The sequence below is a fragment of the Centruroides sculpturatus genome, unplaced genomic scaffold, assembly GCF_000671375.1.
Source record: "Centruroides sculpturatus isolate CEXI.00-Female unplaced genomic scaffold, Cexi_2.0 scaffold700, whole genome shotgun sequence".
Lineage (NCBI taxonomy): Eukaryota > Metazoa > Arthropoda > Arachnida > Scorpiones > Buthidae > Centruroides > Centruroides sculpturatus.
This window is the reverse complement of record NW_019385123.1, coordinates 384,609-412,278: the sequence shown is the minus strand read 5'-3', so window position 1 is coordinate 412,278 and position 27,670 is coordinate 384,609. Positions and strand designations below refer to the sequence as shown.

General features: G+C 27.0%; 1 protein-coding gene across 3 annotated transcripts; it reads right to left on the bottom strand.

Moving 5' to 3' along the window:
• Positions 1–830: 830 nt before the first annotated feature.
• LOC111635089 (zinc transporter ZIP10-like) lies at positions 831–27,253 on the bottom strand. Of its 3 annotated transcripts, none has more exons than XM_023379954.1 (11): positions 27,176–27,253; positions 22,166–22,686; positions 21,942–22,081; positions 21,685–21,862; positions 21,445–21,614; positions 21,164–21,328; positions 20,947–21,067; positions 1,914–2,204; positions 1,760–1,840; positions 1,489–1,676; positions 831–1,231 (listed from the first exon to the last, which is right to left on the bottom strand). In XM_023379954.1, exons 2-11 carry the CDS (start codon positions 22,644–22,646, stop codon positions 1,100–1,102), a joined length of 1,947 nt encoding a protein of 648 aa, XP_023235722.1. In that variant the 5' UTR covers positions 22,647–22,686; positions 27,176–27,253; the 3' UTR covers positions 831–1,099. The 3 variants fall into 3 exon arrangements, with proteins under 3 accessions (XP_023235722.1, XP_023235723.1, XP_023235721.1); XM_023379955.1 differs by lacking the exon at positions 27,176–27,253 and adding an exon at positions 25,422–25,543; XM_023379953.1 differs by lacking the exon at positions 27,176–27,253 and adding an exon at positions 23,368–23,738.
• Positions 27,254–27,670: the final 417 nt, after the last annotated feature.

Sequence of the window (27,670 nt, the reverse complement as noted above, 5' to 3'; positions counted from 1 at the left end):
ACTGGTGGTGATAAATAATTTGAATTAATGAAAAAAAAATTTTTAACTGGAAAAATGGTTGGCAATTTTTAAAAATTTTCCAGAGCAACCTGATATACTATGTATATATATAAAATCATAAATCATAAAATCAGAAGAATAAAATTCATTTTGTAAAGAGAAGTAAAGTGTTTAAAATTGAATTTAATATGTACACATAAGCACATTCTATAATTCAAATATGAAAAACTAAGCTGTTAAAATTTCTTTGAGATCAATTTGTAGTACAGTCGACCCCCCTATAATTACGATTCCTATAAAACTACGAAAAAATTGCTACCGGTATCCGTAAAAAATAGTAAAAGTTCCCTATAAACACCTCAAACGTCATCGGGCAGCCGAACTACTTTCCCGCCGTCAGTAGCGCCACGCTACGGAGAGATTTCTATCGTCTGGACAGTATTATATAAATTANTGACAAATGACATTTCTCTATTAAAAAGTTTTTTCAAAAATACAAAGAGTGTGATGGTAGCAAAGGACTCTGAATCAATGAAGGCATATGGAGTAGGAAGAATTGAAGGTGAAGATTTTATACTTGAAAAGACATTGTATGTGCCTGATTTATGTACAAACTTGTTGTCAGTTAATGCTGTCACTGAAAATGATGGTAAAGTCACATTTACCAAAGATAAAGTTATTATCACAAAAGATGATGATATTATCTATGATTATCTATAAAGCAAGAAAATGGGCTTTATACAGTTGCCCTGAAAACAAGTAAGGATAGCTCTATGATAGTACAAAGCAAGTTTAAAGCAAACAGTAACAGAAGTATATCTATATATATATATAAAAAAAAAAAAAAAATTGTATCGTGTATAAAAATAATATAGTTACAAGTACAGATGTTAAAAACCGATAACAATTCATCAATTAAAGCCTATATCCCATACAGTATTATATAATATATAATATCTGGGTTAGATACTTGTATATATATATATGTATAATTTGTGGCTGACTTATATACTAAATATTTGAAGTACACTTTATGGAATTCGTAGTTTTAATTCAAGGTTATGTTCTCTTCTTTTTGTTTTAGTTAAAAACTATAGTTTTAGTTCATAATAAGTTTTAAATCATGCTCATAAATTGCTATTAGTAACATAATAGAAATACCGATTGATATACCCAGGAACTGTATGGCTAATCTTCGGAGGCTATTTTTTGACGTTTCTAATTCTGGTATCTGGAAAAAATATATATATATTAAAAAATATAATTAAATTTTAAACGTAATTATACAGCTTTAAATCTAATAGCGTACGTACTGTAATAGAAATTAATAGTAAATTTTAATGTCGCGCTACGGTGATTGCTACAGGAATAATTAAGTAGTGTGAATGAGAGTAGAGTTAGATGGTGTGATTAAATTCGATTTGGATAAATAAATTGATCAATTTGTAATCATTCATTCGCGTTATGTTAATTAAATTTATTACTTACCATATCTACTAATGCTATGTATATGAACATTCCTGCTGTTGCTGCAAAAATCCATTTTGTGGCCGATGTCAGATTGCCTAAAGCTATTCCTATAGCCATTCCGATGAAGCATAACACAGATGATACCACGTTATAAAATAAAGCCTGTTTAGCCGACATACCAGTCTTCAATAACATGGCGAAATCACCTGAAGAATATCAATAATCTATTAAAACTTTGCCAGAAGTAATTGAATAAGTAATTTTTAAATAATAATAATAATAAAATCACCGAGTTCATGAGGTAATTCGTGACAGAAGACTGCTACAGTAGTACTGAAACCGCCCGAAATCCCAGCAGAGAAAGCGGCTCCTGGAAACAATTTATGTTAAAATAAAATTATCGGTCATGCGTAACATTAAAAATTAGCGATAAGATGACTCACCTATTGCTAAACCATCGCAGAAATTATGTAAACCATCTCCCATAATTACCATCAGTGCTACAGCTGTTATAGAGGATGGTAATTGATGACTATGGCCATGTTGATGATCGGATACTTGAATTACGAAGCTATGATCACTGTCAGAATGTCCGAAAACTACAGTTTCTCTATGGCAATCTTCCATTTTTTTGTCGCCATTTTGTAATTGTTGAGGTAATTGATGAATAGGGATAGTATATGTCGACTTTTGTAGTTTTTCATATTGTTCATCCATAGACGTTTCGTTCAACACTGAAAATTATTTCCAGTTATAAAAGCTTTCATTAATCACTTTAATTATTTCATTTTCGAAATGTAAAACTAGGATTAAGTTTTCGTATATTAAGTAATTAGCCTTTAAATTCCAATCATTTTAAATCTGCTATTTTTAGTAAATTAGAAAGTCGCAAATATTCGAGAACTTATATAATAGGCTACTTAATAATTACTTGTTTATAAGATTAATTAAACGATATTATTTTATTTCGACACAAACTGTTATTTTTTATGTGGAAAAATTAAGCTTTAAAATGTTTATTTTAATATAAATCATTCAATTTAACTATTTTTGTCCAAGATATAATTAAATGTAACAGCAGAGCGGTTATATCTTCTAAATTAATTGATCTGGAAACGAAGAATTTAGACTAGAGGTAAGAGGGTTAACCGCCTATTTCTAGTATCTTAATAATTAATTAGCCGTATTAGAGCCGGTTATATAAATTCATTTATAAGTTATAATAGGTTTTTTTATAGTCGACATTCTTTATTATACACTTCTTTACTGAGTAATTCCTCACGAGTGTTACATACAACACAGAACACCTAGAATTGTCTATATAAAATAATTATATAATAAAGTATTGAAAAACATTGTAGGCGGTTAGAAACTTAAATCCAAAGTGTCGAATGATTTCAAAGATCAATACGTTGGTTCTAGAAACATGATCTAGCAGAATATAATTTATCCTCCAATCCATTTAACTAATGAGGAAAGGCAGTACTTAAAAAATACTACACGCAACTAACTCGAATTAGTTATTCATTTATTTTTTAAAAAAAAAAAGATAAGAAGTAAACAAATGCAAAACACGAGCAAGAAAAAGTTTAACAAGATGTGACTGATTATGCAAATTTATACTCAATCGGCCAAGTAAAGTCTCAGTATATTGTCCAGGTGGATTTGGGTAAATTCGAGCATTTATTATGCAAATTCATGAGATTGCAGTTTAGATATTGTTCGATTTATTATTGAAAAAGTTTGCATTCTTAATAAATAAATACCCTACAACAAATGTAATTTACTAGAAATAGTTTAAAGTAGTCATAATTTTTTTAATGTAATAAAAATTAATTATAGAGATGTAATCATCCGTATCAGGCCATTAAATCTAAACACCAAGCGTTCAAATAATAATTAATATCAAGCGTATATTCATAAAACAGAATAACAACAGACGTCTCATTTTCTATAGCATATTAGACTAATATTTGTATTATATTTAAATACAGTACGTGCATAAGCAAATATTAATTTTCAATAAGGTTTTTAATTTATAACACATAGTGATAACTAAATAAATTCGATATGAATGAAAGTTTTCTGATTCTTATCGTTGAATAGAAACTAAATTCGTAAAGAATTTAGTTTCTAAGGCTAATTTAATCGTAGGAAGGGTAAATAAGATGTTGCTATTACTCTAGATAAACCAAATCTTGCATAAAAATTGCAATTTTTTCGGCTTTTCGGATTGCAATTCATTAATTTATAGTACCATTATTGGCAAGGCTATGTACTACATAATTTATATAAGTTTATATATATATTTTAAAGGCTTCCTAACTACAGTTCTTGGACCAAATGCATTATTCAAGTGTATTTTTAGATGATCTTCATTTTTATCCTTTAATTAGATTTAAATATGTAAATAGCCTAAATAGAGATCTTTTTTTAGTTTCAAAGGATTTATAAATAAAATATTTTATTCGTTGATTATTTATTTGTTTATTTGCATCTTTTCGTTTTATAATTTAAATGATAATACTGAAAACTTTTACGTCTTTGTCTTAATATTTATCTCGGTGATTCTTTTAGAATAGTTATACAGGATGATCAGAACATCCTTTTAAAATGAAGGAGAATGAGTTTTAAAAAAAATCCTAAGAATTTTAATAAGTAAATCAGATACAATCTATTCAATGAGATTTTCAACTTACGATACTGGCCAATGATCTTTAAAGTGTGACGAATTCTTCTTGGAAAAACCGTTATTACAAGCTGATATTTTTCACCTGGCTGAATATTCAATAAAAATTACGTTTGTGTTTATATTTTAATTTAAAATAAGTTTTAATTTTCAGTTTCTATATCTATTAAAAGGGATCATAGTGCTCTTATCCTATGAAGTGCCATGTCCTATGACGTTAAAATCACTTTAGAGATAATTTTATTTTCAATGCAAGAACTTACAGAAAAAATGCTTGAGACAAAATTTTATTTATTCGAGTTTGATCTGAATCTAAATTTAAAAAAAAATACCATTACATTTAAAAAATTTGGTTTCTGGCCTGTTCAGGAAGTTGAAAATTCCACCGTTTGATAGAGTTTATCGATTTATTTATCAAAATATTTAGGCTTTTTCGATAAAATTCATTGTGTAGGAGTGATATTTATTAATTGATTTTTAATAAAGTTTTATTTTAAAATAATTATTCAAAGATATTGTAGTCAATAAATTTTTATCTGAAATGATTTAACAAGAAAAACCTTTGGAATTTGAATATCCTGTTCTTGTTCTACATTGTATATAACGTTTTCTCCATAAATTTTCCTCCATTAGAAAAATGAATTCATACTTGGATTCACTCGACATGCTTGCTCTTCAATATAAATATTTTGGTAACGACATAATAATAGGATATTATATCTATAAAATTCTTAAAATGTATTCTCTTTCAAAATAAATGAATCGTATTTTTTAAAAATTACATTCCTTATTTTGTAGGAAAAGATTACAAGGCATTCATGCAAAATATTTGTGCTAAATACTTTCAAATGCGGATTTAAATTACCATAAATTTCTTCATTCAAATAATCTGTTATAAGGCATGTTAAATAAATTAAGTATATACTTTAAAACTTTATAAAATAGCTTTTTTTTTGTTATAAATCTTAACATATTTTCAGGATTTTAATTCCTTAAATACAGTAAAACATGTTCAGAACGAAACCTAAATAAAGCGGAAAAAATTCTTCTTGCAATCCTGGTTTACAGAGGTTTTACTGTACTTAAATTTTTTTTTTATTTTTTTATTTGTACATTTTATTTCTGTAATTTTGTATAAATTAAATACATTCTGCAACTCTTGAAAGAGAGCATTGTCTGTCTAGCAATTAGTTTTAAATAATTTAATAAATTTAGGGTATTTAAACTAAGTTTACATTACTAATTTATATGTCTTTAAATTATCTAAGCTTCAGATAAGTCATTTTAAGTTTCTTCTTATTATTATTATTGTTGTTGTTGTTTTTTAAATAAACTACCACACTCAGATAGACCAGTATATTAGCAATTCTTCTAACATTTTGGTTTATTTCATTAATTATCTTTAATTATCAGCATACAATTTTGTATTGGCATTTAAAGCAGATTCTTACAATACAGTTAAAATTCTACCTTTAAATATTTCAATGAAAATGTATTAATAACAGCCATTAACTTCTGTTTTATGAGCAGAAAGTCTCTCTTTAACTCTCACTCTCTTATAATAATAATTATGGATAATGATAATGATAATAATTTCATTTTACAAATGAAATTTGATAACATTTTCTTATGATTATTGATAAATTTATTAAGAGCTAAACCTAAATAAACTCCCCAAAAAATTTATTATTTTTAATAACTAGAATAATTTCAATAAGAATACAATGTGAAAAATAATATACATAAATGATATAGATCTAGAGAGCATTAGTGGACATCATTGTAATTTAATAATATTAATATCACAATGATTAGAAAATTATCATTATTTTAATTTAATTCTAATTTAGAAAGTGGAAAACCTCATTGCAAATTTTAATTATAATTGATGAAAGTTTAAATATTTCAAATAATTTATAAATTTATTTCAAAACTATCAAGATTTTTTAGTAATTATTGCTTAAAAAGATTGAATGACAAATTATTAAATTATCAAATTTAAAAATATAAATTTCTCTATATCTAAAATATAAAATATATTCATGTAAATAAATACATAAAATTATCTATCTATATTAAGTCTAAAATATANACCATTACATTTAAAAAATTTGGTTTCTGGCCTGTTCAGGAAGTTGAAAATTCCACCGTTTGATAGAGTTTATCGATTTATTTATCAAAATATTTAGGCTTTTTCGATAAAATTCATTGTGTAGGAGTGATATTTATTAATTGATTTTTAATAAAGTTTTATTTTAAAATAATTATTCAAAGATATTGTAGTCAATAAATTTTTATCTGAAATGATTTAACAAGAAAAACCTTTGGAATTTGAATATCCTGTTCTTGTTCTACATTGTATATAACGTTTTCTCCATAAATTTTCCTCCATTAGAAAAATGAATTCATACTTGGATTCACTCGACATGCTTGCTCTTCAATATAAATATTTTGGTAACGACATAATAATAGGATATTATATCTATAAAATTCTTAAAATGTATTCTCTTTCAAAATAAATGAATCGTATTTTTTAAAAATTACATTCCTTATTTTGTAGGAAAAGATTACAAGGCATTCATGCAAAATATTTGTGCTAAATACTTTCAAATGCGGATTTAAATTACCATAAATTTCTTCATTCAAATAATCTGTTATAAGGCATGTTAAATAAATTAAGTATATACTTTAAAACTTTATAAAATAGCTTTTTTTTTGTTATAAATCTTAACATATTTTCAGGATTTTAATTCCTTAAATACAGTAAAACATGTTCAGAACGAAACCTAAATAAAGCGGAAAAAATTCTTCTTGCAATCCTGGTTTACAGAGGTTTTACTGTACTTAAATTTTTTTTTTATTTTTTTATTTGTACATTTTATTTCTGTAATTTTGTATAAATTAAATACATTCTGCAACTCTTGAAAGAGAGCATTGTCTGTCTAGCAATTAGTTTTAAATAATTTAATAAATTTAGGGTATTTAAACTAAGTTTACATTACTAATTTATATGTCTTTAAATTATCTAAGCTTCAGATAAGTCATTTTAAGTTTCTTCTTATTATTATTATTGTTGTTGTTGTTTTTTAAATAAACTACCACACTCAGATAGACCAGTATATTAGCAATTCTTCTAACATTTTGGTTTATTTCATTAATTATCTTTAATTATCAGCATACAATTTTGTATTGGCATTTAAAGCAGATTCTTACAATACAGTTAAAATTCTACCTTTAAATATTTCAATGAAAATGTATTAATAACAGCCATTAACTTCTGTTTTATGAGCAGAAAGTCTCTCTTTAACTCTCACTCTCTTATAATAATAATTATGGATAATGATAATGATAATAATTTCATTTTACAAATGAAATTTGATAACATTTTCTTATGATTATTGATAAATTTATTAAGAGCTAAACCTAAATAAACTCCCCAAAAAATTTATTATTTTTAATAACTAGAATAATTTCAATAAGAATACAATGTGAAAAATAATATACATAAATGATATAGATCTAGAGAGCATTAGTGGACATCATTGTAATTTAATAATATTAATATCACAATGATTAGAAAATTATCATTATTTTAATTTAATTCTAATTTAGAAAGTGGAAAACCTCATTGCAAATTTTAATTATAATTGATGAAAGTTTAAATATTTCAAATAATTTATAAATTTATTTCAAAACTATCAAGATTTTTTAGTAATTATTGCTTAAAAAGATTGAATGACAAATTATTAAATTATCAAATTTAAAAATATAAATTTCTCTATATCTAAAATATAAAATATATTCATGTAAATAAATACATAAAATTATCTATATTAAGTCTAAAATATATAAAATATAATCTTATTAAAAATTATATAAATCATTTCTATTTTTATTTATTTTTTTAAAGTAATTTTTATGCTTATTAATCAAATATTAGATTGAAATTAGAGATTATAACGCTTTATAATAAGTCTTTAATTAATAAGCTGATCATTAGGTACTTTTATGCAAAGGAAATATTAATTATGACTTAATGAAAATTTTATTCAAAAATTTATTATATTCAATTAAAACTTATACCAGTTAGGTCATTACTTTCCTAATTATTTTTATGATAAATATCTAATTTATTAAAACTTGTGAAAGAAATATGGAATAAAAATTTGTTAAATAATTTTCACACTTAGAAATTATACATTTATGTCCAATAATACTTATAATTATTAGAATTAATTAGTTATTGTTGTTTGGCACAATAGCTTAAGCCAGTATAAAGGTAAATAAATATATAAATATACAAACAAGAATATAAAGTGAAGAAATTAATGAGTAACAAGATACATGTACTGTGCAAATGTATAAGACATGTACTGTACAGCTGATCTATTACAGGAAACAACAATTTCAAAGCTGATAGAGTGCTGATCATCAGATAATCTTCACAAAAACACAAGCTGGCAGCGTTGTCACTGGACTTACCCGTCATTCTTTATTTGTTTTCATCCGTAATAATTGCTATCATTACCTTTAAGTATTCAGAATGGTACGGAAGATATTAAAGGGATGGGGCCATATCTCCCGAACCAATTGTCCGATTTTCCTGAAAATTTCTGTAAATATTTCCCCCTAATACACAAATCTCTCTGCAAAATTTCAGAAATTTTTGACAAAAGGCACAGGAGTTATTAAGCTTCGAATTAGGTAAAAAAAATCGTGCTCCCCACTCACATACGTATAAAAAATAACCCCTGAATTTTTTGCATTTCTCGATGTTTTAAAGTCCCGAGTCCAAAAAATGTAAAAGTTTGGGGGAGAATTCTTTTTGATCATCCTCACATTTTTCTCTGTTTTATAATAGCCAGGAAAATAAACATTTTTAGAAGAATAAATATATATTACATCAAATGATAAGTAACATAAGCTAGTACCTAGTAATTTTATTATGCTTTTATTATTCAGCAGAAATGACAGATGATTAAATTTATTTCTTTTCAATATTCTATAATTACTACTAGAACACAGAAGCTATTGTATGGCACATCCCAGGAATTATAAAACAATTTAAAGGAATTTAAAATGTTTTATTTACATTTAAGTATAATAAAAAAATAATAATAATTTTTAATAATGCTTTCTATTACAAAAATAAAAATTATAAGTAAATAAACGTTTAGTGATTATTTAAATGATGACATAATTCAGTTTCTAAGCGACAAAGTGCGTGATTATTGATGAAAATTTCGATTAAAAAGTATATAAAAAAATGATGGAAATGTTATTAAATTTTCGGAAATTTTATACAGAAATTTGGAAATTATCTGATATTTTGACAAGTTTACTAAAAATAAATAAAATATTTCGTCTTGATTAATATTTATTTTCAAGAAGAAAAATTTATGTAAAGATAAAAAAAAATGTAGCTTCGAGGAAAATTCAGAAAATTATTTCATGACTTATTTATAGAAGAAAGGTACAAATGGATTAAGTACTGTACATTGTCATCCCAGAATAAAATTATTAAATTTAAATATAACGGATGAAATATTTTAATTATTTTCTTTCTAAAATCAATTAAAATATTTTCATTTATTTTCTAAATAAATTGTGGTTAATAAGATCCTTTTTAATATTCTCAAAAACAAAAAAATAAATAAAGAAAATACGATTTAACCATAATACCAACTTAGGGATTTTTCCCTGAATTTAGGGGAAAATCAACAAGATGGGGAAATTTAGGGAAAAATGTAAAGTATGTACAGTACATATTGGTTAGTGAAGAATAGGAATTCTCAAAAGTCACATGACAAGACTGTTTTCCCGCGAGATCCGGAGCAGGTGACTTCATCACGTGATGCATTTGATCAACTGTGCCCATGCCTCCTGCTCCCTAAAATGAAAATTTGCATTTCTCTAGATTGTCACAGGATTAATTTTCTTTTTTATGCGTTTGTACCTAGAGTAAAGCTATTTAGGGGAAATTTGTTTCAGTTTTAGGGAGAATTGTGTTAGTTTTAGAGGGAATTTCGTGTCTGTTTAGGGATTTTTCAAAACAGAAGGATGGCAAAGCTGAATTCAATATATAGAAAAGGGGAAAAAAATTATAATTCATTTTATTTAATTTTATTAACTAAATATTACAGAAATCTTTATTTCGAATGCAAAATTTGTTTATAAGTATAAAAATATTAGATTAAATTTTTACGAAATTGAATCTAAAATGACATTATATTTTTAGATTTCTAATCAACATTATTAAAATAAAATAGAAAAATAAATATGTTAATCGATTTTATCGATTATCAAACAACGTTATTCCGAAAATAATTACATAAAACGAATCTATTTTTTTTTCCTATATTTTCCAAATTAAACTGATTATTCATTTTATAAATGCTTAAATATATTCTTAAATAAATAATTAACTCAACTCATGTAAAAACCAGTAGCGTGACCAGAAACGATATTAGGAGAAAACTTACATTCACCACTGTGGATGAAGAGTAAACTCTTATACGTGGGCATCCTCAGAGGGGGGTAAAAGAGACACTTGCCCCTGTACGAGATGGAATAAAATATTCCATAAATTATAATCGTAAAAGTGATTGAGATATGTAACCTTATACCCTTATACCTTTGATGAAATACTGTATTTTATAATCTAATTGTGAAAAAAACTCCAAAAATTATATAAAGATTTATTGATGTAATTATTTGTTTCTAAGCTTTGTCCCCCTGAAAAATTGTGTGTATGTTTGTCGCATTCAAGTCTTTTTCCTCTCTACTTATTTGATTTTTTTTCTTATTTATTTACTTATAAAATTAATGGGAAACTCTATTACGCTACTGTAAAGCAAAATTTTACATTAACATATAGTAAATAATATCGAAGAGTCCAATATATCTTCTATACTTCAGGTTGGAATCGATCACATAGAAATTTCCAGCAATACTACCCAGCTGACTAAAATTATTCTTTAAATTTACTCCTCCTCGATTTATCATAATACTAAAAATTTAAATTGAAATATAGATTATTTTTCTTTTTTTTTTATTAAAAGTGCGAAACTTAACACCCGAAGAAAATATTTTAAGATAATTTCGTTTCTGATTTACTATTTTTGTATGATTTATAATGAAATCTAAAGTCAAACTCTTGTCGTGAATTTGGATAGGAAAATGTATAAATCAGACTGAAATTTATATTATTAATTTCTTAATTATTTAATTTTATAGCATGTTTGCGTGACGATTAAAATTACTCGTTACATTAAATAGTTCATAGTAAATTGAGGAAATTATATATTTTTAAAGTTTATGATTTATTTATTTTTTATATACGTTTACTTTAATACTTCTATACAGTATTTATAAGAACTGGAGAAGTCAGATTGGGCCTAGGTTAGTCGTATATGTGAATAAAATCAATAAAACAAAAACAGATTTCTCATCACTTATCACAAGAAACTATTACTTTATATATCACATTCGTAGCGTGTATTTTTTTTTATATAAAAGATTAAATTTATGGGGTTCTCGGACTAAACTCCATTGCCCCTCTGTCTGGGTTTGTATATTATATAATTTAGTGGCTAAATAAATTTTTTAAATTAAATTACTTTCACTATAAACATTAGACCTAAGCACTAGTGTATACAGACTATGAAACCTTATGTAATCATGTAAATTTTATATGATTATATAAGCCCATTAACTCTGGAAGGCCCATGTATAGGGGAGACCGGGGCAAGATCGGCATGTTAAGCTTTACTTAAATTTTGTGTAATAAATACTGCTGTAAACTGAAAAAAAAAGCTTTGCATAGTGTCTATTGGAATGTTACCTTACTATAGAACTGGTTAAAATCAGTTTGGAAATAAAAATAATTAAAATAATTACAACTTTACAAGAAGAGAGAAATTGACGAAGTTGCCCCGGGTATAGGGGCAAGATCGGCAACTTCTCTCTTTTTGTAAAGTTGTAATTATTTTAATTATTTTTATTAAAGTTGCCCCTGGTATAGGGGCAACAGTAATGGGGCAAGATAGGCACGTATATAAAATTATGTTATTAACAATGTATAAGTTGGAATTCACTATTAAAACAAAGAAATACAAATCCAACACCCATTTAATATTATTACAACGAAATGCAAGTTCAAAGACATATATACATGAATAACAAATGCAAACATGTTTTCATTTATCATCTGTTTGATTTTTATCCTTTGCTTCTAATGTGGCTTTATGTTGCCGATCTTACCCCGCTAGTCATGATTTCGAAACATTAAGTACAACCCTGAGAACAGAATGCCAAGCCACGATCTGGCCACGTGAATAAGTTGAAGTTACATCCTTCTAACAGGAAAAGTAACTTTCGTTATCATGGAATTATAACAAAACCTGCCAATTCAATATAAATGGAAAAAAAATATTATATGGAATTGAACGAAAATGAAAATTTGCTTGATAATTCAACTACGCTTGTTGGAGAACAATAAAAACACTACACTCAACAAGCCACCAATAAAACTCAACTGCCTAACCTATAACCAAAGTCTCCTTTTAATTTGTTTTTTAAAAAAAGCGCTTGACAAACTTGCCCCGCATGCCGAAGTTGCCCCGGTCTCTCCTACATGGACCTTCCAGAGTTAATGGGCTTCCAGAAGGGGAAAAACAGGGCACTTCCCTGGGTCAAGTAAAAAATTTCATAAATTATAATTGTAAAAGTGATTGAGTTATGTAACCTTACTCCCTCGACAAATGGAATGGTGTAATACTGTATTCTATAATCTACGTGTGAAAATCCCCAAAATTAAATAATTAAATAAAAATTAATCGATTTAACTATTTGTCTCTAAGCTTTAACCCCTGGAAAATTTTCTGCGAATGTCCATCTACATATACAGTAGACCTCCCTTATAACACTGTAGATAATTCGTGTTATATGAATTCCATGTTGTACGAGTCACTTAGATTTTACAAATACGAGAACCGTTCACAGCCTGGCACACGTATTTGTAAAATCTAAGTGAATCGTACAACATGGAATTCATATAACACGGAATTATCTACAGTGTTATAGGGGGTCTACTGTACATAAACTAATACAAGTATGTAGGTAATGATGTTTTCACCGATATAACAATCTCACAATAATTCAATATTTGTTTTTTTTTTTAAATCACATTTAGTTAGGTTCTAGCCAATTTTAATGGATAGAAACAATAAAGTCTTCATATACCAATATTTGTTAAAGTATTACTCGACAATTAGATCCAATTGTGAGAAATGGTCCAACCAGAATTTAGTAATTAACAACATTGATAATATATTATTTACTTGTCAGCCACATTGACACACACAGAGCATGGCATTTTTCATCAGCAATAAAGAATAACTTACATTAATTCATGAATGTACACGTTATGTACACGTATCGTGAATAACTTATATACCTATTGATTACTTGGGAGTAAGCCCCTGTGGTTACATTGTATTTATTTTTTAAAATAGTCCTCAAACAGTGTAAATATTTTCGACTTAAATACGAAACGTTAGACAAATTTCAAGTTTACTTATTGATATTTTATGATAAGAATCACTTTATATAGTCAAACCTCTAAACATTAAAAATGGCCGTTGTTCGGAGGGGGCCGTTGTTTAGAGATGGCCGTTATTGGAAGTTCGACTGTATAATTATAATATATATATTTAGACCTATGCTAGTGTTAGCTGGAGTCGTTACTTCCTCATTTCAAAAAATTTTTAACTGCTGAAGTATGAATGTTATATCAAAAATATTGAGCATTATCTTGTGACAGTTTACTCAATTCAGAGAAGAAATTTCTGCTCTTTCCCATGTATTATTGAAAATAATGATAATAATTCAGATTCATCGATATTCGAGAATTAATTCAGTATTCTGTCGTAACCTTCATCATCTCGAAATATATGTTATTGCATTCTTTTTTTAAATAAGAAAAGACACGCAACTTAGCAATATACGTTCGCTTATTTCTCTTTAAAAGAAAAGAAAGCAAGTTTTTAAATATATATTAAATAGAAAATATCGATTGTTTTTAAGTAAAATTTAAATATTTTAAAATAATTTTTTTTATATATTTGCAAAATTTTATCGACTTCTCTCAAACTTTCATCGACCCTTAAAGGGTCAATGCTGACCCCCTTGGGAAGCCCTTTTAAAAATTATATAGGAGCTATTGCATATATATTTATTATATAATATATAATATTAAAGGGTGTCGATAGAAAAATTCCTTTCTTAAAAGAGGATAAATGAAAAAGGTTGGAACCACTAAACTAGATACAGGCCCTGTCTGCTTTTATTTAAATTATTTTATTTTCTAAAACTAAGCTTAGAACTTATGATAAAATAACCCACAATTCAATAAATAAATTATTTGCATTCTATTTATAAACAAACTTAAATCTGTTAAATAAAATCATTATTTAATGGTGTTCTTCACTAGCAATTTTGCTTTAATTAATTAAGAAAATATGGAAAAAAATGTAAACAATACATTTAGAATGTAATAATGATATAAATATAATTTTAAAAAAATCATTTCTCAACAGTATTTAAATTAGAGGATGTAACGCAGATATCACAAATGGGTAATTAAGTAATTAGATGTTAACAGTTAAAGTAAATTGTGACGACATAATGTAACATTGACGTATGATAAAATGTATTACGTCATTTGTATACGTATACTACATACTTATACAAAAAAAATCGGAGTAGTATATGAGAAAATACTTGTGTTGGCGTCGTTCTTCAGTTGAAGGTCTCATTTTATGACTCAGCAAAGGCGTTGTCAGAGAGAGACGATCAGGGCCACATTAACTCAACCGGCATACCCGGCCTTTGCCCTCATCTCATTGCACATTACTAATAATAATTTTATTTTATATCTATATCGGTATAATGCCTGTAAAGAAATTGAGGCGGAGACCTTAAAAGTGCTTAAGTAAAGATAATATTTGATGAAATCTACACGAGTCATCAGTAGAATCATTTTGGAATATTGAAGTCGATTTATATACCGGGATGTTACTTATTCTGCTAGAATATTCTTACAAATAAAATCCTCATTGTGGACATTCAATTCTAATTATGTGCATTATTTGACTTAAAATTTTTCCCTTATTCTAGATTTTTTTCGTTTTCTATAATTTTCAATACAATTTTCTCGTTTCTATAAACATTTATTTAAATCAGATAGTTATTTTTCCTTTGTTATCAATGCATTAGGTACAAATTCCTCACATATTATTACCGTTTTTAAGTGGTGGAATTTTAGTAAATGTTGGAGCAATGTTGAATATTGCAGGAACGGCCGAAATATTTTTGATGTTAAATCAATATCGAAAATGCAATTTCTTTTCTAAGTGAAATATTTTATACGAGTTCGAGATTTTAATTTATTTTGGATAAACACTGCAAATTGAAAGATTCTTTAAAAAAAAAACTCTATAAACTCTATAAAAATATTGTTACAGCATGGAGATAATAGCCTAATTAAAACTTTTGACAGTCTCATTTGTTAATTTCTGATTTAGAATGGTAGAATTCTGATCCATTCCAAGCAACTCAAACGAATAATCAATATTTGGGCTCGCCTAGGTGATAAGCAGCTAAATAAACCAATAGCTAAGTAAGTAATTAGCCAATTTCCATTGGCTTATTTACTTACTTGTTAGCCATTGGCTGTTTGCACCCTGACACTCCCTATAAAAAAGGACATATGTTTTTCACATAGTTTTTTGAGTATAAGTATACCAATTGAAATTTTGAAATTTTAGTATAATTTTTTATATAATTAATCGAATTAGCAACGTGGAAAAAGTAAAAATAACGTAGATTTTTTTACTTTCTCTCTCTCTCTCTTTGTTCTTGTGATAAATTTTCTGATAAAAATAGTCATTTGTATATGATTAATGCAAAAAGCTTCCACCTGCTCTAACAACACCTGCACACGCAGACAAAACGGCATAAATTTTACCTTAAAATTTAATATTTAAGACCTTATAAACGTTAAAAACAATTAAAAATAGTTTGGAAAATAAATTTTACACAATACAAAATGAATTAATGTAAGATTTATGTGAATTAATATCAGTTATTTTAATAATTGTTAATAATATTAACATTTCAGGTACAGTATCAAGATAAAAATAGCTGGAAATAAACACGACATTGCATCATATCTGTCGATAATAAATTATATCATATAGGCTACTTCCTTATACAATACAATACTTTATGTTTGTTTAGTTGCGATAATTATATAATACAGACGTTTCTAAAAACGTATTTTAAAAGTATTTTACAATTGGATGAATTTAATAGCGAAAACATTGAGTTAAACAAAAGAATGTCTCTGTTATATAGGGCAGTGTTTGCAACTTGTTCGAAAAATATTTTGAATATTAAGCAGCCAATTTTATTCATTTCAAGTATCATAACAACTCAAGGACGAGAATGTAGCTAGACCTACTGTAGTAGGGGTGGCTCTACTATAGCAAGGGTGAGATGACCTTATAATAGAGATCTGGGTTTAAGGAGAAAAAGGAAAGAGGGACCGGGTCAATATTTAAAATATGATATACGGTTAAAGTTTAATTATTTACATTTTGTAAACAGAATTTAGTTATTTGGAGCAATAGGAATGCTCAAAATTTTCTAGAGGGTCTCCTGATTCCTCTAGCTACGGGCTTGTTCAAGGCCATGTTTCTATCAATAGTAGGATATTTAGATATAATTTTCGATTAAAACGTGTGTAAGACTTGATTTGGATGGAATTTGATGAAAACCAAATGAACGAAACTGAATCTTTAAAAAAATTTTATTAAAAATCCAACCGGAATTGCTCAATCATTCGTTTTTTTTCACGTTTAGTTCAGTCTAAAAGCAATTGCGAAATGTTCGAAAGTAATTGTTTATTAATTTTACACCTTTTCCTGCCAGCATTGCTGACATTGAAACTGAATTCAATACAGTAATTGCAAAAGCAAATCAAACGATACCATAATACATAATTTAAATAAAAAGCTGGCCTAATCGACATAAATAATTACTTTCGAGTATTGTATTGTTTGTAAAGTGATGATTTACAACTTTCCTATTATAAAAGAAGTGTCGACGAGGTTATTTATAAAATTAGAATTTATAAATGTTTCGACAAGCATTGACAAACTTTCATATATTACATCCTTTATCTATAATTAAGCGAAAGATTGCAGAAAGTAAGGACAACAGTTTAAGAAATAATGAAAACTTTTTAAATTTATAGAGTAAATTTAGTAAAATAAGAAACAAATTTCAAAATTATGAGACAAGTTGTAGAAATTAAAAGAAATCATTGCAAAAAATAAAATACATTTCGTGATTAACACAAATTGATTTTTAATTAAAAAAAATAATTATCTCCTTGAACACACGAACTAAAAACACACTGTCAAACCTACACTGGTGGACAGCATACACAGTTATAGCGGAATCGGCTCATATGTCAGTTTTTCGGGCCTCAGCCTGAGGCCCCGTGCTCAGAGAGGCCCCCACTTTCAAATTTTTGAGAAAATTTGACAATAGGATTTTTGATGTTTCAGAGATGTATTGACACGAGAAATATTTTAATTAAATTTACATTGATTCTTTGTCCTTTCATTATTGCAAATTATGTTTAGTAAAATTAGTCTATATACTTTTTCGATAAAAAAAATTTGTTTTATAAATATTTTGAGTCCCGCTAATAACTTTTCCTGAGGCCCCGCAAAACCCCCAGCCGGCCCTGGATATAAATATCCCCGAATTTGTCTAATGGGTTTGAAAAGCAGTCCCATAAAAAGAAGACCCATTGCAAACACATTGCATGTTAACGCAATGGGTTTGCAAACCAGAAAACGACAAAACACCTCGTAGTTTGTTGAAATTGGAGACAATTTGTCAAACGTGTCTCGACATTTACCTCGATCTTCTATTTAATTGCTATTAAGAACGTTAAAAATTACGATGATCGTTTCCTTATACAGTAATTGCCACTCATTATAATTACTTTGGAACTAGCCTGTGCTAATAACAATAATCGTGAAAGTAATTAGATCACGATTAGGGGAAACTCTAGTTTCGTTGATTCAGATAATTTAAAAAGCATGTTAAAACAATTTAAAACGTTTAAAAGTAAATTTAATAACTAACTTAGACTTTATTAATTATTATAATAATTACTCGAGTAATTCATCCAGCATTATTTGCCGGCTATTATTGGCAATACTTCATTAGTGAAATGCTCGTTTTCATAATGATTTTGAAAATCAACGGCATCTGCACTGTACACCACGATAAAATACTTACAGAGATTCTTATATCTGAGCATTTGTTAGACCTAGATTATCTTTATGTTGATTTTCTTTAATTTCACCAAAAAATCCTCCAGAGCATTCTTCAGTAACAACTTTTTGTTGATGTCATCATAGCAGTCATGAAAATTTCCTTGTCAGTTGCCAATCTTTTCTTTTGCCACATCTTTTGGAGTATTGTTTATGATCTTCTCTTCAACAGACACAACTTCAGATGTCTCTATGCCTATTTTTAATAAACCATCCTTTTTGAAAACAATTCTCAATGGTCTTTCAGACACTACCAAAAGATGTAATGCATCAATCATGAAGATTCTTTAATCGATAGAAATCATATCAGTTTGTCTTTGACTATCATCTGTTTCTTGACTGTTCTTTGACTATCTATCATTCTCCAAAATTCTTGCAACCATTTAACTTCTTTAGTATGTGTTTAAGTTAGATGTAATTCTTGATCAGTGACGTTGTATTTTCGAAAAAGAATATTATTTTAATATATTTTAATGACAAATTGTTAACACACGATTGACATGAATATGCTATACAATTATCTACCAGCAAAACAATCTTTAAGGATTTATATTTCAATTAACAAATCAGTTGAAAACGTCAGTTGTCACCCGGGTATTTGCATTTGATCAGCAGTCGTAAAACAACCAAAGGAATATTTCACACCCGTAAAATATGTAAGATTTTTACTTTTTCCAAACGTTAGATCCTTTAGCACTTACATGTTTAAACATAATCAGCCATTGCACAAAAAAACAGTAACGTTTTGCTACATCGTAGATATTCCTCATTGGCCATTCTATCTTTATTCACAATTCAGCCGAATTCAGTCATAACTTTTTTCTTCACCATGAATATGTTTCGTGTTTACTTCACCAGCTGAACCATCTTCCAATAAAATCTTTCTTTTCAGAACTTAGAATTCTAAAATTTCAGGTTTATCTTTAAAAGAGCCTACCAGTAAACTACGTACAGCACTGTATACAGTAGCCTATTGATTGCAAGTTTATAACGAACGTTTAACACGTTATATAAATGAATATTTTAATTTAAATTGATTATGATCGTTGTACGTTTTCGTTGGAACAACATGGATTCTAACAAATATTACCTGCTTGTCAGTTGGCTCTTATCAACCGTCTAAGTAAATTCAAATTTATCATTAGTAACATAATGATAATTATAAACGAATTTCTGATTACAATAAGCGAAACTTTTGTGATATTTATTTAATTTACACGTTTTGGAACATGTTGATTCTGATAATATATGACTAATAATTAAATAAGTGACACACACTGTAATTTGGAAATATTTTTAATTTAGGAAATTTGCATTTTTTAATATGCATGTTTGCTCCAAATTTATGGCAAACAAGCATCAATGAAAATACTTTTCTTGTTTTAATTAGAAATAAAGGGTGTAATTAAAATTAAGAAAAAAGTCTGTGAAAATCAAATGTCTATAATGTAGTCCCAATGACTGAAAATGGATAAATGCGACTGATTTTGAAGGATTTTTGTTTAATTTCCATTAAAATATAAAAGTTTTCCTTCGAAAATTAGCTTGTATAGTTTTATTTTAATAGCTGAAAACAAAAATATGAGATCTTAACTTTAAAGAAAAATGCCTATATCAAAGTTGGATAATAAATCCCCAAAACAATTCTGTCGAGTTTCTAATATTATATAGTTTTGTATTATTTGTTTTATTGCTTTAAGTCACACTCATTTGGACTCGTAAATATCGAAGAGCATGAATGAAAAAGAACATCCGAAAATATAATCTGAAAAATGTATGAAAAATTTAATGCTTCGAAGGAAATTCAACTCCAGAATCACTATCAAACCATATGAATGCCTCACCACACTGCCATAAGTTTTAGATTACAAGGTCTACTCATGAAAAGTTTATCAATTCTCTCAGATAGCTATTTTATTTCCTATCATAAGAAAGAAAACTTATTTTCTATTTTATAAAAGCTGAAAATATTATATTTATATTATATATTTTTAGAAACAAAATATATTTTTTATGATGCTTTTACTGTTTGAATATTTTTTGCACTTTCTTGATAGATCCAGAATGCCAATTGTTTCCACTTCAAAAAGAATTTTTAAATTTAATTTTCAAGATAAAAGTTCGGAAGAAATTTAATTATACCATTAAAAACTATTAAAACGATTCCTATCGATATAATCAATTGATACATTAACTTCTTATCGAAACTAAACGAGTAAACTTAATCGTTTTAAATAGAATTAAATTAGAATTTTTAAAGTGTACAGATGTAAATGTTTTAAGTATATTTATAAGCAAAACCTTTACGAGAAATCATCAGAGTAGATCTTATATAAGAGAATTAATAATGTATAATGTTATCGATTAACTTACTTTGAAGTACTTCTTTATCTTCAGAGCTATTTCTGTAGGAACTTCTTCTATAATCGGATAATTTCTCTCCAATATTAATTTCTGGTTTTCTATCGTGCGTTTCTAATTGAAGATGTATTCGCTAAATAAAAAGAAAAATAATTTAAGTATAACTTTAAATAAATTCATATAGCTTACAGATTCATGTAGCCTACAGATTATACGAAAATAATTTTACCTTTGCCTTCCTCTTCTGACGAAATGAAGCAAAAGAATTTAATAATCTTTCAGCCAGAAAGAAAAAATAAACACCACCCAATGCCACTAACCCTCTAAACACCATTGCTTCTTCTTCGTTGCTGGCTTCCTCACCATGGCTATGTTCGTCCGCAACGGTCATAGCCTGTTCAACAATCAAAAATATTCTATTACACTGTTTTCTGTAAAAATTGCTTTATATTTTTCATAAATTAATAATAAAGTTTGATTAATTGTTTCAGAATACGATACAAATCTTACGTGAGGAAGAAGATGCAAGAGAGCATCTCCCGATAGACTTCCAATAGCCAAACCAACTAAAAACTGTAATAGTGTTTGGTAGAAGACCTTTTGCATGATTGGTATAACTGCCACACTCAATAAACCACACAAACTGATTACAATAACGGCCAAAGAAGAATAGAGCCATACTGTAAAAGAAAAGCTGAAATTGACACCCTTAAAAAATTTTAAATTATCTTAATTTTAAAAAAAATTTACCATCCGTCGTGGATGCTGCTAGATGCATATTGTTTGTGCTATAGTAAGATGATATTTCTATACAATGCCTCTGATCTAATTCGTAGATAATTGCTGGACAGAGATGGAGAAAACCCATCGGCGATATCTTATTGTGGATGTTAAAAGTTTTCAATATTTCAGAGGCACTCAAGCAGCCCTATTAATAAACCATTTTAAAATTACATGGTTTTTGTACATAAGAAACGATACAAAATTTTCGTAAATTATAAACTTACTTGCTCCCGAACTACAACCACATTATTATCCTGATTAGCAAATTCATGGTGCTGTTGAAATAATGATGTTATATTTATAAATTCTGGCATATAGTGCCAAATTCCAGCTCCAGAATTGTTCAGTTTATTTTGATCCGTTTCTATAAAATGGAATTATTTTTTTTAGAAAATTTGAGGTACTTTCTAAAATTATCTATAATAAGTATAAAAAGAAAGAAAAATACCTGTTGATTCGTGATCTTCATGATGATGATGATTATGGTCATTATGAGACATATGATCATCTTGATTCATTAATTCTGGAAAAGCAGTACTTCCTTCTTCATGTTCTGATTTTAGTGACGGCGTATGTTCGTGATGAGGATGATTATTCTTAAATCCGTTATCCTCTTCTCGGTGGGACGATAAATCATGATCTTTAATGATAATTCCACCGAGATTTAGATTCTCTAGAAGATGTTCAAATCCTTCAAAGGTCATGACTCCATTGTAACCATATTTACTAAATAACTCTGTCAGGAAAAATCTGTGATCCGGAATATCTCCGGTTTGATTGTGCTGAAGATCATGATCAGAATGAGACATTTTATTACTTCTTGTTGGCGGAATGCCCGAATGGTGGCGATGATTACCGTGGCAATGAGCATTTTCTAAGCGAAATACCAAAAAGAGCATGCAGCAAACGTGTACTGGTACTGAACGCATGTTGCAGGTCAAAAACTCGAAATCTTCTTAAAATTCAAAACTGAAAAAGAATTATTTTTAATTTAAAAAAAAAAACAACATTAAATTATCACAGAAAAAGAATGAATAATTGACTACTCTACTTTACTCCAACTTTAACTTATCTAATCATCCTGATAAAAATATTCTTATCTACGAAATGAATTGATCAAGAAGTCCATTTTAAAATAACAAATCTAATTGAATTAACATTTTTACACACCTTTAATATTAATTCTTAACACAATTTGAGTAAGTTATATTATAAAATATTCATTGCAATCGCGACTTTTCGTTTCTTATCACCCAAATTTCCATAAGAGTTTAATCCTTTCTTTTATCACTAATGTACAAATGAACTTATGAATAACCAGTTAATTAGCCTATTAGTGTAATCTATGGATATTTAAATCCAGGAATCAAATATATACAATCCAATCTATGTTATTGATCGCTAATGTGATATTGTATCACGTGCTAAAAGAATTTCAATTCTTGTTATGGTCAATGCTCTATACTTTACAAATATTAAATAATGCGGTCTTATTTTTACAGAAATACAATTTCTGTAGAAAAAATAATGAACTTTAAACCACTGTTTAAGCATTTTATTTCAATTAAGCTTATGAGATAAACGAGATTTTTATTAATGCAAGGTGATATCTTCGTACAAACATTGAAAATGATAAAAATATCGACTTACCTAATAATAATTTATAAAGAAAAATTGGAATTGATAGAGCAAAGTTTGGAAAAACTTTGGAAATTTGTCAAAGTGTCTATCATTGAAAATACTCCGTCAGATTTAGTCTATCGTTTTATCAAAACTACACAAGAGAAGTAACGTGTGCAGTGATATCTTCCATAAAGTTTTGGGGTCAGGTCGGCCAAATTTCTCACAAGGTTATTTAACTGATAATAATTCCATAAACATTTAAAAATCCAAATTAAATCGGACAGATGATTCATTCTTTTAGCTCTAGCATTAAATTAATTAATTAATTCCATAAAGTACAGAGCACATCATTTAATTTTTTTCAGCATTCTATTCAGTCAATGTAAACTGGATACTTATTATTATTTAATAGAAGAATTAGATACTTAAAAATTCACAAATTCAAAGATAAAATGATTAATAATTGGGCGGAGTACTTTAGTGGCTCTGATTTGATGGAAAACTTTTGTTATAGATAAAAATATTGCGAAATAATACGATAAAATTATCTATTTATAATGAATTCAATAAACAGAATTTATCTATACGATTATTTTAAATAATATGCAAGGTTGAAGTATACGAGATTTTCCTATTTCAAGATTCTTTTATTATTTTTTTATTGTACTTTGTAATGACACGAACATGTGCTCTTTGTCTTTCTCTTTTCTTTTGATAAAGATTAGTGAATTCAAATTGTAATTGGAAGAATATATTGGAGATAAGAATATACAGCAAAGTTTACAAGAAATAAATTAGATTTATGACTGAGATAATTAATTATTCATTAGTTTTGGTCAAAAGCCAGAAATGGTAATGTTCATACAGTACTGTACTTTGATTGTTAGATCAATAACTTATGTTTCTACATAAAATTCGACTTTACAAGTCTGTAAAAGAATAAAAAGAATGATAATTTCATTCGAATAACACGCTATTATTGGACATTCACATTTATAAAGTGAATATTTAGATTTATTTATCCTATAATTTACGTTTATAAATCTAACTCAGATAGGAAATTTCATATTTATTTTAATTGTAATAAAACGTTATTTTCTTTAATTTTTAACAGTTTTAACGAGTTGTTGAACTCTTGTAGCATGTTCCATTAATTATTGCTGTCGTGTTAGTAAATTCCCGGTTAAAAATCGAACCATTTTTAATCAAATAGAATTTTTCTTTTATCTTATCTATTTTTACCTTAAAAATTAGATTTCTTTTTGTTAATTTAAAGTTTCCTTCGTTAATTATCATCCCTTTAATCAGATTTTGGCAACCGATGAAAGAGTAGATCTCATATTTACCTTTCAGACTTTTCTAATCGATTAAATGAAAGTTAGTTTGAGTAAGATTTGTATATTTTTCTTTCATTTCTTGGACGGTATAACAGTATTAAATGCTAATTCAAGTCATGTTTATATTTATTTTTATTTTCTACACGATAAACAAAAGTTAATAACTAACTTTGTCATTACAACTGATGATACGAGAAGTCTTGACGTCCATATTTTATCAATTAATGGATATATCAAAGTTGCACAAACTTCTAACTTGCACAATTTAAGTAAATATACTGTTTACAATTGCAATATTTAGCAAAAATACTTAACTATTTAAGCCATTCGATGCGAAAAAATTACATATTTTAAGCAGAAAATAAGCATATTATTGTTAATTAATAGATTTACATTAATTAAAATTGGAAATTAGTATTAAAACTTCGTTAAAAATAATAGAAATATTATAATTTTTATGAGAAGGAAACATAAGACACGTTCATTTGTTATCGCAGTATCTTTCATAAAATCTGTGAAAAGAGCTTAATGACGTGTTTATGTCACACGTATTTTCTTATCCTACAAATTTACACAACATTTAAATAAGTTAAATTAATAAAATATACCTGTAACTTCACACCATTTACGTGAGAAGAAATAAAAATAAATCGTAGTTAAGCTTACTTGAGAACGTAAAAGGTAAAACGACGTTTGCCTGTGATTAAAAATGTTTGTTTTTTTAATTAAAAATAATGTTCTTACCTTCGTTAATTTAAACGAAATTCGAGCTTATCTTAATTTTTCTCGAAATAAATAAACGAATTCGCAACAACTCGTCCAAGTACTTAACAATGTTGTTCTCTACTGATAATCATTAAATGAGATTTAGGAGAAAGGATGTTGTTGTGATGTCACATCCCTCATAATCCGCAGCTTCCTTTTGTCGAAAAAAGTATAAGCGAAACCAGTTAGCTTAATTATTAATTAGAGGATATTTTTATAAGTGGAACAGTTTATTTGACACACATAAAATTTTCCTTCGAATAAATTAAGGCCAATATATTTAATATCCCTATAAAGGATGAAGATTTTGAAAGATTTATCAAAAATACCTTAATTTCGATTCTTTCGATATTAAAATCATTGTATAATTTCCATTATTTTTTTTGTTTAATTAAACAAGAATTTTAATTAACAAACAGACAGAAACTTTACTGAAATATGAGATTTATCTTTTTTAATGTCTAGAAATCTTAATTAAAATTAAAATATTTTTTTGTTTGAGACATTAAATTATATTTTTTTTAACGAAGAAAACTCGAGACATACAAATGTTAAGTAGCAAAAAATTCGATTTAAATTAATTCTTAGATTATAAGCTATAATGTTGAATATAAGCATAAATAATTGCATGTAATTTAATGCAATTATTTGTAATTTTTACGCATCTTTTTCAATTACTAATATTGAATTTTTTCGCTTTAATTTATGCAGAAATTTTGGTAAATATCATTAATTAAACTATAGAAAAATTTAATAAATGCAATATTAAAATTCATAAAATAAAAACTGTCAATAGAACAAACTCTGAATCATTGAATAATATGAAGGGTGTGGTTGTGGACTCGACATAAACAAAACGACATAACAGTCACAAAAAATAAATATATACATAAATAAATTATCAAACTGGAAAATTCAAGTTTCGAACAGCTTATGAATTATAATAATTAATCGCATAGGAATTTAATTTGCATTATTCATGCGAACAGAGATTCAGATTTCCAGATAAAGAACTTCTGACAAGAAAAAGAACTTAAAAAAAAATAAAAAAAAGGCATGTTGAATCAGATTTTAAGTAACAAACTGTTAAAAATTAAATCTTAGAATGAAAATATCAAGGACAGTTCTATGCCAAGGATATTATTAATTCCTAGATAAATATTTCAAGGATAGCAACTGTTAACGTTGCTTTCACTTAGCAAAGATTCAGTTTAATGGCCTTCTTAACAAATAAACATTCTTAGAAATGAGAAAAATATGTAGTAGGCCAATAAAACAAGATCCAACCCTTATATTTTCGTGTCTTTTTATAGATATGCCTTTATCTCTATCGTGTATTTTTTCGTTTGTCTATATACAAAGTATAAACAAAGTACAAAAAAAAGGGTCGTTAAACTTACAGATTAGATTAAAGTTATTAAAATTAATATAATGTCGTTTCTTGCAGCTTCACAAACGATTATATTAATTAATATGCATTATTTGGATTAACTACGTTATTCTTTTGTTAAATATATTGAGTGCAAAGTATGCAATTGTTGCAAAGACACGGCTTAAAAATTATTAATGGATTTACATGTTATTAATTTAACTTTCTATCGAAAAGACTCGTAAAAATTATATAATTTATACTAGAAAATTAAGCACGAAGAACGTACTTAGATACACGAAGAAGAATTAATACAATTATATTTTAAAAAAAAGTAAGTATGAAGTAAATATGCTCTACTTACAAACGCGTGGCTTGAATTTAGTCATTGTTTTGTAACCAGATTGTCAAAAAGAAGAGTTATATAGGAGTCATTTTTGGCAAGAATACAAATAGAAGGGTTGGGTGGAAACCTTGGCTTTTACATACGTAAGAATTGCCCCCAAGTTATAGTTTATGATGTAATATCATGTGATATACGAAGTAGTTGAAGCCTTGACAATGCCAACTCCTCCCATCTCAAAGTATAAAATATTCCGTGAGAAAAACAGTAAACAAAAGTCTTTAATTGCTACATATGATAATGAAGATGATCTTAAATACACCGAAAATCTTTTATTTATACCTAATTAATATTTATATTTTAATTATAAGCATTATTTAGAAAATATATACACACCATAGACCTAAAAGATATAAAATTATAAGCTTAGATTATGATGCTCGGGTGATAAATTCGGTATATTCTTGTGATGTGTAATGATAAACTATGTGTAAAGTATATATTACATATAGTATA

What these genes read in the sequence shown, in the direction of transcription:
- LOC111635089 (XM_023379954.1), bottom strand. Translation starts at nt 22,646, where the DNA reads ATGCGTTCAGTACCAGTACACGTTTGCTGCATGCTCTTTTTGGTATTT. An exon ending in GTCAGAAGAGGAAGGCAAAG is followed by an intron (nt 21,068 to 21,163) that starts GTAAAATTATTT and finishes CTTTTTATTTAG; the next exon opens with CGAATACATCTTCAATTAGA. An exon ending in CGAATTACCTCATGAACTCG is followed by an intron (nt 1,677 to 1,759) that starts GTGATTTTATTA and finishes GATATTCTTCAG; the next exon opens with GTGATTTCGCCATGTTATTG.